The 17169-nt window shown below is 41.4% G+C and overlaps 1 protein-coding gene across 10 annotated transcripts in view; it reads left to right on the top strand.

The window, feature by feature from the left end:
- The window catches only part of Med12l (mediator complex subunit 12L), a 307885-nt gene that overhangs the window by 272897 nt on the left and 17819 nt on the right, over window positions 1-17169 (top strand). For 9 of the 10 annotated variants that reach the window (XR_007977519.1, XR_007977518.1, XM_052180453.1 and 6 more), the window contains 4 exons: window positions 1218-1483; window positions 13322-13411; window positions 15042-15271; window positions 16804-16960. Coding sequence is in view for 8 of the 10 variants with exons in the window: in XM_052180453.1 (XP_052036413.1) it covers window positions 1218-1483; window positions 13322-13411; window positions 15042-15271; window positions 16804-16960 (743 nt within the window). In the remaining 2 variants the exon portion in view is untranslated. The remainder of the gene's footprint in view (window positions 1-1217; window positions 1484-13321; window positions 13412-15041; window positions 15272-16803; window positions 16961-17169) is intronic. The other variant, XM_052180459.1, reaches the window with a different exon arrangement.

The following is a 17169-nucleotide window of genomic DNA, read 5'->3' as shown; positions in this document are numbered from 1 at the left end:
TTACAAAATAGGCGTTTTCTTAATTTTTAGTATAGTCTGATTAAAGTAAAATTACATGACTTTCCGTTCCTTTTCCTCGTCCTATCTCTCCCATGTTCGCCTGCCTCTGACACCTCCTAGCCCACGTCACCCCCACTTCTCAATCGATGGCCCCTTTTCTGTGATTATTATTGTCCTACATCCTTACAGCACAGACACAAGCACAGCATGCCGAGTCCGTCTTTGTCGCTTGTGTATATGATTTCAGGGCTGACCGTTTTATAACGGATAACTAAAGAGGGGCTGCAGTCCTGGGTATTCACTGGCCCCAAGGGAGGAAGCCAGGGAATTCTCCACGGGAAAGGAGGGAGCGGGGAGGAGGAAGAGAGAGCAAGGAAGAGCATGCATGCAGAGAGAGGAGGATGGAGAGGGAGAGACCAGAACAGCTGGATTATATAGGGAAGAGCCTCAGGAAGGGAAACCCAGCCCCTGGACTGGAAAGTTCATTGTTGGGGGTAGGGTATGTCGGGTAGGGTATGCTGGGAGAACCTGGAGGCCAGGTCTCCTTTGGTATGTGAAATATGCACCCCAGTCCCTTGTCACAGGGTCTGAAACCAAACATCTAGTCATGTGTGTGCATATGTGTGTGTGTATATATATATATATATATATATGTATATATATATATATATATATATATATATATACATACATACATACATACATACATACAAATAAGTATTATATATGATTTTAGGTAAAAATTATAAACTAACATGCCTCCTTGAGACTTTATCAAAGAACCTCGGTGCTATTTGACCCTTCTTCATCTCCCTGCTCCAATTAGAGGCCCTTTCCTGGCTTATGAAACTTTGCAAAATACATCATAAGGCACTGTTTCCTTCAAGTGACGCATTCCTGAGTGGTGAGCTTGGCTTTGGATGTACACGACCGATGTTTTGTGCTGACCCATTTTGTTTCAGGCATTGCATTTTATCCACTGAAGTGCAGCCTCCATGTGGCAGTTGAGAAGTATTGTCGTTCCTGCACACCCTTGCCTTTTATCCCGTGGACGCTAGGGACGCTAGGCAGCTCTAAGCAGAATATCAATGCTTGGAGCTAGTAGGGCAGCATCTCATTCTCTGTCTTGCTCATAAAGTAAGAAAGGTGAAATTTCTGCGTCGTCACAAAAGAATCCCTGTTGCTTCTGAAAGCCTTCCTTTTGGTTGCTTTTACAGGTGGCTCCAGGTTGGACCCTGCAGGCTCCTTTGTCCCGACCAATACCAAGCAAGCTTTGTCCAACATGCTGCAGCGACGCTCAGGCGCCATGCTGCAGCCACCCTCCCTTCACGCAGTCACATCTCAGCAGCAACTACTGCAGATGAAGCTTCTGCAGCAGCAGCAGCAGCAACAGCAGCAGCAACAGCAGCAACAGCAGCAGCAGCAGCAGCAACAGCAGCAGCAGCGGCTTCTCAGGCAGTCCCAGACTCGACCTTTCCAACAGGTTTGTGCAGAACCAGCCTTGGCATCCTCCTTACGTGGTCCCCTCCTCTAGCTAGGAATGAGTTTGGGGCGTGGTGTATAACCTTGCTTACATGCATGTCTCCTTACATGTGTGGTCAGAGGGATATGTCCTTTATACAGGTTTATGAATATTCTTCCTCTTTTATATTTCATTATTGACCGTGAGAGGACTCTCAAAGTGCTAAGAACTCTCAATCATTTGGATGTTGGCCTCTTCCCTTGAGGTGTCCCTCCCAGCCTCCATTCTATATTATAATTACTACAGTGTTTATATTCATTTTATCACTTCTTCTATGCATATCCTCACATGTATTTCTTTGATTTTGTGCCTCTAATGTCATGATGTTTTTTCTCCTTTGTTGTTTTAAGCATTCATTCAATAATGTCTGCATCAGACAATAAGTAACTTATAAACAGTGGTCCATGTGTGGAATTTGTGTATGTGTGTCAAATGCTGGAGATAGTACCTAGAACCCCGTACATGAAAGGTAAATACCTTACCCTTGAAGGATATGCCTAGGGCATGAGTATAGAGTATAGTTTGTGTTTGCTTGCTTAGAATTGTTCTGTTTTGTTGGTGATTTGAGCCAGTATACAGCTCTGGCTGACCTGGAACTTACTATGTGAACCAAGCTGGCTTCAGATTCAGAGATTCACCTGCCTCTGCCTCCTGAGTACTGGGATTAAAAGAGTGACTCAGTCTGTGCCCAACTTTTGGGTTTAATTTTCTGATTGATTTTCTGATTTTTATGTCCTGTAATTCACTGTATTTTCTATACAGTGTTTGTATAGAAAATGCAGTGGCCACATTGACCCATGGCTACCTTGACATAGACACATGAAACATGTAGCCCTGTACAAGTACAGTTGAGGACCAGAGAGTAGTAGATTGCAGCTGCTTTTTCCAGATTCTGAACTTTCTCTGTGTTTTCCAGTCTCACTGTTGAGAATAAAAGCCAGCAGAGCACTTACTGTGCTGGGCCAGCCATACAGGCTTGAAATGCATTCATTCCTTAGATCCCACACAGCCCTGTGAGTTACCCCTGCGACCTTAAATGCGCCAGCCCGGCTGCAGGTGTCCAGCTCTAAGCAAAACAAGAAAACTTTACAATAACCCTGATTCCAGGGCTTTCGACTTAGCCCAGTCCTGACTCTCCATACCGGCTCCTGGTAGCCAAGTACATCCTCATTGCCACTTGGCAACAGGAAGATGAGGTGAAGAGATCCCTTATGCACTGTTAAAAGTTGTCTTTTAAGAACCACTCTGGAAACTGACCTGTGTGAGGACCTTAAGCAGAATTATCATGGGCTTGTTTTCTGACTCTACCAACTGCTTAAACTCCTTGTATATCAGGTAGGATGAGCAGAGTTGCTCAGTACACACAACTGAGAAGAAGTTGAGTAAAATGCTTAAAAAAAAATACCACTTTTGCTTAAATAAGCAACATGTTGGAGCCATTAAAACCTTCATTGAGCCGGGCGGTGGTGGCACATGCCTTTAATCCCAGCACTTGAGAGGCAGAGGCAGGTGGATTTCTTAGTTCGAGGCCAGCCTGATCTGCAGAGTGAGTTCCAGGACAGCCAGGGCTACACAGAGAAACCCTGTCTTGAAAAACTAAAAAACAAAAAACAAACAAACAAAGTCCTTCATTGAAGTTTTAGCTGTTCTCTCGGAGAATAAGCAGACACACTTGTTCTTTCTTCAAATTATTTTCTATTTTTTTATTTTATGTGCACTGGTGGTTTGACTGCATTGCATATATGTCTGTGAGGTTGTCAGATCCCCTGGAACAGGAACTACAGACAGTTGTGAGCTGCCATGTGGGGGCTGGGAATTGAACCCGGGTCTTCTGGAAGAGCAGTGATCTAGCACTGCTAAATTTTGCTAGTTCTTGCTTCAAATTTGCTTGCTCTTTTGTCGCAACTCCGAACTTCTCTTAATTGTAGCTCACTTTCAGATTGTCGCTGCTGAACCTAGCTTTGAGTTGGTACTGAACATGGTTCTGAGCTCTGGAGGAAAGGGCAGTGGCATATGGGTAACCATGGCAACTCAGGAGTTTGATGAGACAGAGTCATCAAAGGCCTTCCTCCCAGCTCTCAAACAGACCTCAGTGACTTTTGTCTCCTGCAGAGTTGTGCAGATTAAATGCACTGGAACTGATGGACCATCTGTGTCTTCGCACTAATTCTTCTAGGCCAGCACTTTGGTTTTGTTTTGGTTTCTTCTTCATCTCAATTGTTTTATCCTTCATGGTTCTACATGTCTTCTTCAGAGAGTAAATCAGTTTCATAGTATCAGCCCCACTCCTCACATGCTTCCTCAACCAAAAACAGCTTTGGAGTTCCCAGCACTTGGCCAACAGATATGCTCTCTTATGTCTCCCTCCTTCACGTGCTCGCTAACGGAGGAGGATATGAACTCTGCTGTAGATCAAGCCCAGGCCTTGGTGTAACAGCATAAGCAAGTGCTTTACCACTGAGCTAAATTTCCAACCCCTTTCAGAAGAAAAAGAAAGGCATCGTTATACAGCCCTATGGGTAGGAACCCTTCAGAATAAACAAACAAGATATGCATGGTGTGATACACATGGTGAGCTCCTCCCCTTTCTTTCCTAAGGTCGTTGTCTTAGTCACTGTTCTGTTGCCATGAAGACACACCATGGCCACAGCAGCTCTTATAAAGGAAAGCATTAAACTGGGGCTTGCGTGCAGTTCCAGAGGTTATTACATCATCAGCCTGGCAGGCAGCATGGCGGCGTGCAGGCAGACATGGTGCTGGAGAAGGAGCCGAGAGGTCTGCATCTGGGCCTGCAAGCAGTAGGAAGAGAGCTACTGGGTCTGGCTTGGGCTTCTGAAACCTGGAAGCCTTACCCCAGTGACACACTTCCTCCAGCAGAGCCACACCTACTCCACCACTACTTCCTAATCTCTCTCAGGTACCAGTACACCCTACTGACTGGTTATTCAAATATATGAGCCTGTGGGGGCCATTTCTATTTGAACCACACATGGCAATAGTTGTTATTAGTATATCTGGAATGTAGCCAAATATGTTGCTATGGAAAAGCAATATTCTTTTGATAATTTTTTGATAATTATCAATCATATTGATAACTTGGTACAGTGTATAATGCTTGACACAATAGGCTTTTCTATTAGCCTAATAGCTTTTTCTAAATAGCACTAATCATTTCACGACAGAATAGCAGAGATGTTGGTTCTAACTTGGAAAAATGCTTTCTCAGGTTAAATGCCCATACACAAAGCTACCCAAGAGCTAGTTATATTTTTGGTTTGCACTTGGGTCCCCCAATAAGCTTTTTTCACTTCTTGAAGATAACAATGTGGAGATATAACGTGATTCTTTTATAATCTTCTCTGGCAAGAAATATGTTTCCTAGGTGTAGATATATTGAGATCCTTTTATAGCTGGTCTTGGAATTTTACCAGACACTTCCCAGGCTCCACTGTGGCTGCTTCTGCTGCCATGGTTGTTGGTTTGTCTTACAAGGTTAGGCAGTGGGCCTCAGAGTCCCTTTTACCGTCCCTTTATCTACTGAGGACACATCAGAAATCTAAGAAGTGTTAAAGAAATGTATACATGATGTAAAGCTCCATTCTTGGGCATCGAGAGCTTCCTAGTAGGCTTACCCTCAGCAGTGTGATTTCTACCCACATAATCCTGACTTACCTGTCTGGTTGCTTCTAAAATGTCCTCTGCTGTGGCCATTTTGAAACCTAAATACACAGAAGAGACCTGTTGAGGTCCGTAAGTATCTCAGTCCTTACAGAGTGTCTGCAGCCTCTTTCTTTTTTTTCTTTTCTTTTTTTCCTTTTCTATATTCTTTGTTTACATTCCAAATGATTTCCCCTTTCCCGGTTCCCCAGTCCCCATAAGTCCCATAAGCACTCTTTCCTTCATCCATTCCCCAATCAGCCCCCTCCCACTTCTCTGTCCTGATAATCCTCTACAATGCAGCATCAAGCCTTTCCAGGACCAGGGCCCTCTTCTTCCTTCTTCTTGGGAATGATTTGATATGTGAGTTGTTTCTTGGGTATTCAGAGCTTCTGGGCTAATATCCACTTATCAGTGACTATGATTTATGCAGAATTCTGCTCTTTACTGATACAAGGCTAAAATATATCATGAATAACTTTCTAGTCCCCCTGTACATCATATAGGAGCTTCAGTCAGTCATACAATTTTCTGTTATGGGCGCTAATCCCAAGATTCAAGAGAAAAGAAGGCCCGATCTCATGATTATGCAAGATATATTTGACTGCTCTTCTGATTGGCCATCCAGTTGTCCCCCCCTCAGTCAGGGTTTTGCAGAGCAGCCCTCTACTGTCCTCTTGAAGTTGTTCTTATAAGAGGGATAAGGTGTTCACAGGTGGTGGAAGAGTTGGTGGTTATTCATTGTTAAAAGGATGCAATAAAAGGGGAGAAACAACGTGAAAGGGAGTTGCAAGTAGCCACAAAGGCAAAAGTAGACATCAGTGAATGGGGTTAAGAGGCAGTTTATATCAGATCAGAAGCTTACAAGTAGAAGCCTTAATTAGCCAGCGACTCAACACAAGACAAACACATTTGTCTCTTAGCTAGATTTTCACACTAAGCAAACTGTTTTAGCTGTAAACAGAACTCTTATCCTGTAAAGTATATTCTGTTTTGGTCTGATATCAACCTTTGAGGGATTTGTTCTCTCACACAGACAACCTTTTATTTCTTTTTGAATGTTTGAAGATGCTGTCTCGGTATCTAACTACTATGAAATGCTGATAGTTATAAATGAGTATCTCTTATAGCAATAGAGATGACATAAGCAGAGATGGTTTGGCAAAGGAACCTCTTCATTCCTTCCCATTTCTGACTTTATTGGGAAAGTAATTAGACTGTTATTGCTTGCCCCCACCCCTCTTTTTAGAAAAGATTCAGTATTTGTTACACACTAGCTCTGTGCCTCAGTTTCATGCATAAAGTGTTGCTAATACAGGCCTAGTGTGATTGTGAAACTCATGATGACATAGACAATAATCCAGATGACTACAGGTGGCTCAAAGGTGATAGATGCTATGCTAATCTTAGTGTTTTATTAGCATCATGCTTATACCTTACTTATTTGAGATTCCTAGCCCACAGAAATACCCTTTTCCTTAACAGTGGATGAAAACATGTCAGCTGTGTTTCTGGTATGACTACATTAATTATCTCTAATAAGATTGTCATGTTTGCTCTGTGGCAACAGTAGAATGGATTAAGTAGGAGCAGTTTGAGTTGATTTTCTGATAGCCATTTTACTTTCCTAGAGCAGTTCATATTTATTATCTATATTTTGTCACATAAACCTAGATCGGCTCATCTCAGCTTCCACATTAGATGGATCACAGTTTTTTCATGCCCTATGAGGAATATCATAAAATATAGAATGTGGATTGTAAAACTGCAGAGTGCTTACTGGATTGTTTTCCATTTCCTGTTTCTTATATTTAGTATTTCTCTCTAGCAGTAAGAACTTTTCCTCCTACCACTATGATGATAATCATTTTATTAAAAGATTTACCAAAGGAAATTTTAGTTTTGATTCAAGAAAAAAAAAGTATGTGTCAATATGTGGCATTATGTTTTCCCTGATTTTATTCAGTGTATAAAGCCTTTTTTGCCCTTGTTTGTAATAGTGAAACCAGACCATTTATATTATAAATACAAGGATTTTAGACAAAATATATTTAGCTTAAACTTATTGAGATAAATTTGGTAGAAAGCAGTTAACCCTAGGCTACTGGTGTTATGAAACATAATGTGGCAAGGTTTGGTGCAAAAGAGGTTCACTTGGGGAGGGGGTGAGGACAGAGGATAGAGGCAGACACGTGGACATGTAGGTAGACAGACAGGGAGCAGAGAGAGCCATGATGAGACAGAGAGGGCAGAGAGGGCACCCTTGCAGAGGACAGAGAGGGAGAAAGAGGGGGGGGGGGGAGGAAGAGAGAGGAGAGGAGAGAGAATAAATGAATGAATGAATGAATGAGGACGGCGGAGAGGGCTGGGGTGGTTGGTGGCATTTTTATGTGTAAGGAGAACACACCTTCAGCGGCAGAGGCAGGATTATATAAGCATGTGCTAGATCCCTGCGCGTAAGCCAGTGAAATTGCCTGTACACTGACAACTAATAATAGATGGCCTTTATGATCACGAAGAGAAGATGTTGACAGAAAATAGCAATGCCTGACCATTGCAAGCATTATAAGAATTGGTAAGCAAATTTAGTTATAACCATGGAGGTAGGTAGTTGAACAAAGGAAGGAAGGTAGAATCAGAGCCTCCCAGAGCTGGTAAATGCTTGGCACAAGTCAATCTGTGACTTCACACATACAGTTATGGTTTGCTGTGGCCAGTCAAATTGTACACTGACCCGTGACTTGGTAATTGATCTCATAATGTAGGCATAGGTTTTATCATTTTGGAATCTATTGTCTTTGCTTTTTCTCTTTGGTTGTATATTTAATGAATACAAACAAGAGAAAAAAAAAGTACCCTGTTCTTTCCTCACATTGATTTATTAAATAACAGTGTTCCACTATCATGGCTTTTTCTTATGCTTATTTTGCGGAAAACTAAGCTTCATAGACGTGACTACAGATCTTGTATTTCTCCTCCTCTCCTTCCCCATCTACTAAGGGGCAATCATTACCCTGAATGTTTGGTGCTTTTACTGAATAGCTTGACTCCATCGATGTAATTATTGCCCTGGATTTCTCTACAGATCGATGGAGTATATAAGTAATGCCACACATGTATTCTTCTGTTCTGGAATTTATTATTTTTGTTGCTAATTTCCGAGATGCCTTATGTTTTTCCTGATAGGAAATTTAGACATTTTTAAATTACTTTGTCATTCATGTTTTCTGTTGGAGAACTGTCCAGAACTCATGAACTGACCATAGTTTAAATGATCATCTTTTGTTAAAGTTAGTCAAAAGAGTCTTACTGAAGAATTCTTGAATTTTTATATGTATCTTCAGTGTTTTCACTCAGTGTCACTTAGGAACATTACTGTACAGTCGTGACACAGGAAGAGGCAGCAACTGACTCAGTACAGAAAGAAAACCCTTTCATGACATCCTTTGGTAGAAGACATATACATGGAATTTGGGTTTTACTTATTAATATATCGTGTTTCTACTGAACGGTAACATTGGCATAAAACAATCATCCGTGCCAAGATCTAGCCTAGAGGAAAAGGAGCGTAGCATATTTGTTAATGGAAGAGGACAAAGGAGGGGGATAATGTGCAAAGAAATGAAACATTGCCATGACGGTGGCTCTTGGAACTGAGCAAATGTAGTGATGTATGCACTAGTCCCCAAAACTGATATTTTTTTGCTTGGAAATCCCTCTCATACATCACTATCTTTAGTAAAGCAACGCTCTAGTGTTCTTTCTTGTGTCTGTCTCTAGAACTCAGAAGGCTTGTGAAAGTCACCATCTTTGTCACCATTATCTCTAGGATCACAGGTCTAATGATCAAGCAAGGCAGTTCTCCTGGGAGTCAGTTGCCCATTTCTAGATTACATTCTGCCAGTCCGTAAACAATGATGGTACTGCACATTTACTTTTGATGTTTACTGTGGCTGACTGAATACGTGATCAGCCTAATGTTGTACTTCCTGGGCTTGGAACCAATTGATTACCTCCCGTAATCTGTGGCCTGCTGGCTGGTTTATTTCTTATATTTCTCATCTTCTCTGTTTAATGTTACCCAGATGTCCTGAGCTCTGCTGCTGGGCCTAGGCTGCCCCCCCCCCAGTTGTGTACAGAGAATCAGGTTCCAGAATCCTTTAGTCACAGCAAATATCTGGATCTGATAACCCCCATTTAACTCTCCAGGATATTATCATTTTACCACAAAGTATCTCCATATTGTTTATCAATGTTCCAGTCATTTGACATAAATTAATGAAAAATCTTGGAGAGCCCCAGTTTTGACTTCCTAAGGAATTTTCTTTTTAAATGTGACTCTTTCATATGGAGCTTGTCCGCATATAACAGGATTAAAATCTCATCTATATTTTCTGCGGTTTTCTTACTGTCCCTGTTCTGTAGGACTCCTGTGACTCTGCTTCTTGCTTTTGGGAAGACTTTGACAGCCTAATGGCAACACCTTCTGTCTGTTCCTGTTCTTCATTCTTTGATACCATCACCCTTTGGATGTCAAAACAAAAAGTGGGCTTCACTCCTATAATGGTTAATAGCTATAGTCTTCATTGCGTTGCTACTCAGTGTGTGTCTGAGTGCACCAACCATGCCCAATTTAATGAGGCTTTCCCCCTTGATGATCTCATGATCATTGTCATGTATTTGTATGGTATAGAAATCCTAAGCACTCACAGGCGCATAGACAATAGGTATAACTCCTTCTTCCCAATCCTACTTTTGAATTTTTCTATTCTTGAACTCTTGCTTCTCCCTGTGGTGATTTAAATTGTTCATACAAGGATGTGTGGCTGGATTTGTCAGCTGATGCGAGAGAGTGGCCCTGTGGTTATGCAATAACCATGTAATTACTACGACTTGGTACCTGTTTCCAGATTCCTAACAAAATGCATCATCTTCGTTTTCTTTCCAGGATGGAGAATATATTTTGTGGTTTTGGTTTGGTTTCTGAGCATAAGTTTTAAGAGTGCATGTTCTAAGACCTCATCTCTCTTGCTTTGCCTGAGGTCGCCAAGAATGAAAAAAAAAATTACTGTTAGGTTTCTATATCAGAGAGTCAACCTACAGTATAAGTCCATGAAATGTTAGAGAGAATCAATTCATGTGTGCGTAAGTCAACTTGTTTCATGGCATTTTGGTGGTAATATTTTATACTGCTGTTATACCTTTATTTGCATATTCCAACTTTGAAAACATTGGGTTATTACATTCCTGCTGCTTAGGAAATTTCTCTAATAGTTGTTTTGATAAAGCAGAATTTGGAAGTGCTTCTGAACTCGTGATTTTTCTTGAAGTTTTATGCTTATGAGGAATCAAATATATAAGGATTTTTTTCATTAAAAGCTTGAAGTAAACATTATTATTGTCATGTTGCTAATGTATGAAAGAAAATAATTGACAGATAATTTTCCAATCATTCAACTCAGTTTTCTGGGGGGAAAGGTATTACAACATACAAAATATTTTGTTTAAAGTCAAAAGTGATTCTTTGCTTTTTATATTCATTTAAACTAATAGAAATTCTTATATTTTCTCTCCTCCTGTTTTTTATTACTCTCCTGTTTTACAAATTTTATGACTATATTCAAATACTTATTTCCATGATGTCCAGGCATGTTAATAGACTGTGTTGTAGACAAGGTGCATATTTGTGGTTTGTTTACTTTGCAATGAATCATGTAGTTTTAGCAGTTTGTGCTGTTATCACTTGATGTTAGTCAAGTTATATTGCAAGTGAAAAAGTGCATGGGTGTAATTTGTCACTAGGACCTTGTACTATTTCTCTGGGTCTATTTTCTGTGGTCAATACTGACAACACAGAAACCGTGGCATGAAAAACCAAACAAAACAAGAGTAGTTTTTATAGCTAGTGAGCCTCCTTTAAAGAGAACCAATTTCCATCTGAGTTGTTTCCATTGGCGATAGCGTCAGGGTAAGGTGTGGGGGTTTACGTCCACTTCGCTTCCCAGCTGGGACCACGGTTTGCACAGACCCGTGTAGGTCCTGTGCGTGCCGTGTCTCTCTATGAGTTCGCATGTACAGGGTCCTGCTGTGTTTAGAAAACCTTCTTTCTCTGGTGTCCCGCATCTCTGGCATTTGCAATCTTTCTGTTCCCTCCTCTGTGGGCCTCCCTGAGACCTATGGGCAAGGATTCGATGCAGATATCCAGTTTTCTGAAGAGAAACCAATATCATTGGCAATGGCCTGAGTTGTATGGGAGTTCCCTTTAGATAAAAATTCAATTATGTGTGGCCTATTCTACGTACTGTTACCCTCAATAGAGATAGGGGAAGAGGGATGGTATGGGGGGGGGGTCTGAAGTGGAAAAGGAAAAACATTTGAAATGTAAAGAAAATATCCAATTTTTTAAAAAAAAGAGATCAATGAGAATATTTTCTTAGTACCTTACTCTAAAAGTCACCATGTCTGGATAAATTTAACTCATAACTGAATCCAAGTGATGGTGTCTCTCTCTGTCTGTCTCTGTTTCCTTTTATGTAAATAGACTCTTTCCCACAGTATATTCTGATATGACGTTTCCTCCCTCTAATCTTTCTAGTTCCTCCTTATCTCTTTTCCTGTCTGGAGTCAACCCCATTCTGTCTCTCTTTAGGAAACAGTTATCTAAAGGGTAATAATGAAATGAAATATAACAAAATAAAACAAAAGCAAGCAAATCAGAATAGGACAAAGCAAACAGAAGGAAGAAAACCTAAAAGAAGGCACAAGAAACGGATCTAGTCACAGAGACCGCCTCCCTTGCATACTCAGGGGATCCCATAGAAACATAAAGACAAAAGTCATCATAGACATGCAAAGGACCTGTAAGGCAAAAATAAATCAAGTAAAGAAACAAATAAAATTTTATAAAGCCCTGACACTGTATTATGAGACAAGGAAGCAACAAATATGTCATTGAGTTCATATTCTTCTGTTGGCCATCTACTAATTTTCAAGGGGAGGATAGAAGACCTGTGCATTTGATCTATAATACATTTGGTTTCAGTATCTCATTACAATCACAAAGAGATTTTTTTCTCCAAATTTTTATGGGTTTATTTTAAGTACTATAATCCTTAAAAAAATAAAGCTCCCATGAATGTTGGAAAATATTTTTGATGGGGACACTCTGACTTTGGACTCAGATCTCTGGAGTTTAAATCATGACTTGGTAGCAGCCCAGGTTTGTTACCTTCTTACTGTGGCTGGTATTGGCATTCTACCTAAACTAAATATTTATCCCTTTTTTTCTTGTTGTTGTTAGAAATGTACTTAGTCCTTCGAGGCACTCTAAAATGATTTTGCACAAGTATCATCTAGCACATTTTAATTGTGAGGCAGTAGTAAAAGAATTAAGCATTGAGCTTATTTCACTCTGTTAATTAAGTCTTGGGGAATGCAGGAGTGTTGAGAACTAGGCTTTTCTCCTCTGTGATTATCACTACAAGCTTCCATAAAATAGCCTCAGTAGGCAGTATATACAGTTTATACATAGCTGTCATTTGGATTTATGTTCTGAAGGCCAAAGCATATTATAAATTAAGACTGGTAAGAAGATATTAACTGGCTCTATTCTACATGTAGTTGGTTAGAATTGTATTTGCTATTAACTTAGGAATTTTATTGAATATATCTCATTATAGAGACTTAGAGGGTATTAAAATTTCCTCAGAAACCGGTATGCACAGTTTTCAGATCACTATAGCAAAGTCTCATTAAGAAGCTGTGGGAATTTTACATGTGATGAGAATATGCCATGTGTCTTTTTCTCCTTCAGCACAGATGCCGGGTAGTGCAAGTGAATGGAGAGCCACAATTAAGAGACTCTCCAGTACCCAGAGAAGCATGTGTGCCCTCCTAGAGAGTCATTTAAGAAGCTCTTTGCAGAGAGGGGTCAGGTGTAAATTTGTGTTTCTGTTAACTGGTGGTGACATTTGCAGTCGGAAGAAAAATGCAGTCATATGCCCACATAGGGGATAGATGGGAAATGGCACTGAGCACAGTCTGAAGCTGTGCTCACCCACGTCTGAAATCTGTAAGTTCTATATTCAGAAGCTCAACTCAAGCATTTCCAGTTACAGAGTCTGTCCTGATTTTGTTTTCCAGGGCCAGCCAGGGGACCAGGCTGCTCTCTTTACTGCACAAGCACGGCCCTCCCCTCAGCTCCCTCAGTATCCAGGGCTGCAACAAGCACAGGTACCCACACTGCTTCGAAGCAAAGGATTCCTTGATGTTTAACGCTATTTATTCTGAGTAGGAGATCAAGGAAACTGCTTCTCAACTAGATCTAGAACTTAGTTAATTCTACTTCCATGATTTCAGAACAGTGATTGTTGAATCGGTCTCAGGATTGATCAGGATATTCTTAGGTTAGAAATGGAAATCGATTCAAACTTCTCTTCTGCTGCTGCTATATATTGAAACACTCCATCCAAGGAGGTGTGGCACACACCTGTATATGCACCCAAGAGACAGAGGCAGAAGGATCAAGGCCAGCCAAGGTTATGTAATGAACCAATCAATTGATTAAAATGTTCAGTAATCTCAGTTCTTTATGATATGATATTTAATGGTATAATTTCTTATAGAATTTTTCATATTCAAAGATAACTTCCATGAGGAATCACGGTAGAAGAACAAGACAGTGGGCCTTTGAGTCAGGTCACAGTATAGGTGCTGTTGACTCAGTAGCTGTATGACATGCCTGTTACTCTGAGGTCCAGCTCCCTTTTCTGTAAGAGCAAGAGGAAAGATGTGAGATTCAAGGCAGCCTATGGAATTAACATAGTGTCACGTACACAGTAAATACTCGACGAATGGTGCACTTACCTTTAAAAAACGTAGACCTTTGCCAGGTGCTGGTGCTACATACTGTTAGTGCCAGCACTTGGGAGGCAGAGGCAGGTGGATCTCTATGAGTTCAAGACCATCCTGGGCTACAGAACGAGTTCCAGGACAGCCAAGGCTGCACAGAGATACCCTGTCTGAAATAAAATAAGATAAAATAAAATAGTCCTTTATTCTCCCTTTGCCCAAACTCTTATTAGTTTTATTATTTCTGCATCCTTACACCTTCCTTTTATACAAGAAGACCTGATACTTTGATAAGATTTGTGTCCGGCTGGCTAGTCATTCCGTGTGTACAGCTGAAAGCAGTGCCCTGTTTGTCCTACACAGGTCCTGAGTGTTGCTCTTGGAGGCTGCTTCTGCATCTCAGTGTGCATCACTCTCGTCTCCAGAGTCAGAGTTCCTGCACTGCTTTAATACGTTTCGGGGTGTTTCGGGGATCCAGGGAACAGACAGCATTCTGATCAGAGAATTGGATCTTGTGATCCAGAAAACTCCATGTTTGTCTTTTATAGAAGGTATCAAGGTTTAGAGAAATAGGTTCTCTTATTAATGGGAAAGTATATCTGTCAGTGGACGTGGCCCCTTGCTTGTCCCACTCTGGAAATGATACTGATAGTGTTTTGGTTTTGTTGACTCTAGCCATGGAATGTGTGGACACTTCACTGATTGTTTCTATACAGAAAGGTGCCCTTCCTAGCCCGTAAACAGGCAGCTCATCTTAGAAGGCAAACGCATATCCACTTATTTTGAACTAAGAAACTTCTGTGGAATTGTTATCCAGCCAGACTTTTCTATACATTTCTGATTAGACTTCTTGCCTTCACGAGTAGCCATCTCATAGGTCGAGTGATCCCAGCCTTTGAGAGCAGTGAGTTCCAGGCTGGACCTCCTGGGCTTACCTCTGCCCCATGTTTCTTAGCGATGGGAATATGGTGCCAACCGGAGCACTGATGTTTTCCTTTGTGCCTTCCCGCAGACCATGCCCCAGGGCTACACAATGTATGGAACACAGATGCCTTTGCAACAGGCAGCTCTGCAGCAGCCTGGTGGCGTGGTCCTTTCCCCCAGCTACAACTCCCGGGCCTACCCGGCCGCACATTCCAGCCCAGCGCTCATGGAAAGACTCCGGCAGCTTCAGCAGCAGCCAAGTGGCTACGTGCAGCAGCAGGCCTCCCAGTACCTGCAGCCCGTAGCTGGCTCTCAGAGGTGATACCTGTTGAAGTAATTGCAATAGTAAACCCTCTCGGCCTTGGGATTGTTAATGCTCCTTCCAAGCGTTTGATATCGTAATGGCTTTTGAGCTTCTATATTTGCGTCCTGACATCTCGATTTTTACCAACATGCAGTAGAGGTTCCAAATTCTTTCATTCAAGAACACTGTAGTTGTGACTCACTTCTTCCATGTATGCTCTGTAAGATTTTTCAGATGATACCCATTCCCCAAAAGTTTTTTTTTTTTTATTAACAGTATATGAGAAAACTATCGATCATTGTTAGCAACGCCTTACTAGAATTTGCTGATTAGAGCCAGTTTATGTTGTAGTATTAATTGTACATGGTGCTTCGCAAAGTTTTGTTGCAACTTAGTTTCTATTTTTCCCACATCAGAGATGACTTGGGGCCCAGTCTTCTGGTTCTTGTTTTAATCACACCCCTTCCTTCCAGGGTGTGTCTGTCTGCTCCTTGTTGCAGCTGCTATCCACACATGGCTAAATTTAAATTAATTAAAATTGACTTAACATTTATTTCTACAGACACAGTCATCACATTTAGCCAGCAATGGCCAGCATGGCCAGATTTGAGGTTCATGGTCTGTGTGGTGACACAGAGACCTGGTATTTACAGGAGCCCCATGTTCAACTAGACGCTCAACTTGAAATTTTGTTGCTTTGACCAAGGAGAGTTGCAGTTTTATTTACTTCTAAACCCTGATGACTGTCTAACTAGTCCTAGTGGCTAAGGGCCATTTCATTGGATGGCACAGAGAAAAATCATGATTGCTTATTATAATATCCAATTCCATTAGATAATATAGGCCAGAAGAATTAGGTTTGTAATGTTGTGCCTTGTATAGTGGATAGCAGCTTAGTTCCTATCGCTGGCTAGCTACATGTCTGCTCAGGAGAGTAACTCTCTGAAAATTAGGAATGTAGATAGTGTTTGTGGGAAATAAGTTAGTTTGTAGAACACGCATTACGATTGTCACTTTTTATAATAAGTAGCAGCATAGCAAAGCTAAGTAACTTGAGTTTCAGTGCTTAAAAAAGTCTGGGTTCAATTCCCACCTGTGTCATTTTTTTTCCTGGATGACCTTAATTATTTCTCTATGTCTGTTCCTTCGGAATTAATGTAAGGTGATGATACTGCTGACCCATAGGGATACGTGGCAAGTAATAAAATACAATTGTTCAGCCCTTCCACTCGAAGTCTTCCCGAAGTAAATGCTAACTTATTTTCACTTACTGCTAACAACTATTTGATTTTTTGAAAAGTAATTTCTATGTGATGGCTACTTGGCTCAAAGTCGTATGTTTACCGTCTTTTTTTCCCTTCCCGTTCGGTCACATTTGGTATCTGATCCTCTGGCCTTTCCCCCCAGCCCCATCCCCGTTTTAATTGTACACGTGATTATTGAACACGAATTGTTTCTTGGTGGCTATGTGTAAAATGCTGGAGGCGCTGACTGACTTCCGTGGTACGCCTGGTTCCTGAACACAAGTTGCATTATTCTTTGCCAGACTGAACCACCAGGCTCTACAGCAGAGCCCTCTGGTGGGCGGGGGAATTGACGCTGTGCTGACTCCCTCACATCCCAACCTCCCCTCGGCGCCCCTGCCTCAGGACCCAATGAGGCCCAGACAACAGCAAGTTCGGCAGCAGCAGAGACTCCTCCAGGTATGGGGCAGGGAGGTGAGGGCAAAGTCATCCCTTCTGGTAGTTCAGATACATTTACAGTGAAGCGCTCAGTTCCAAAGAGCCCTGTGTATTTGATAGGAAGCGGCTTGGTAAGTACACTGCCAGGCCACGGGCAGGAGACTGATTTCACAGAACCATTCCCTTTCCCAAAGCTTCAAGGGGTGCATGGATGTCTTAATTTAAATGTG

This window comes from Apodemus sylvaticus, chromosome 4 (genome assembly GCF_947179515.1).
Source record: "Apodemus sylvaticus chromosome 4, mApoSyl1.1, whole genome shotgun sequence".
NCBI classification, from domain to species: Eukaryota; Metazoa; Chordata; class Mammalia; order Rodentia; family Muridae; genus Apodemus; species Apodemus sylvaticus.
The sequence above is the reverse complement of the archived record's forward strand: the minus strand, read 5'-3'. Positions and strand labels throughout refer to the sequence as shown.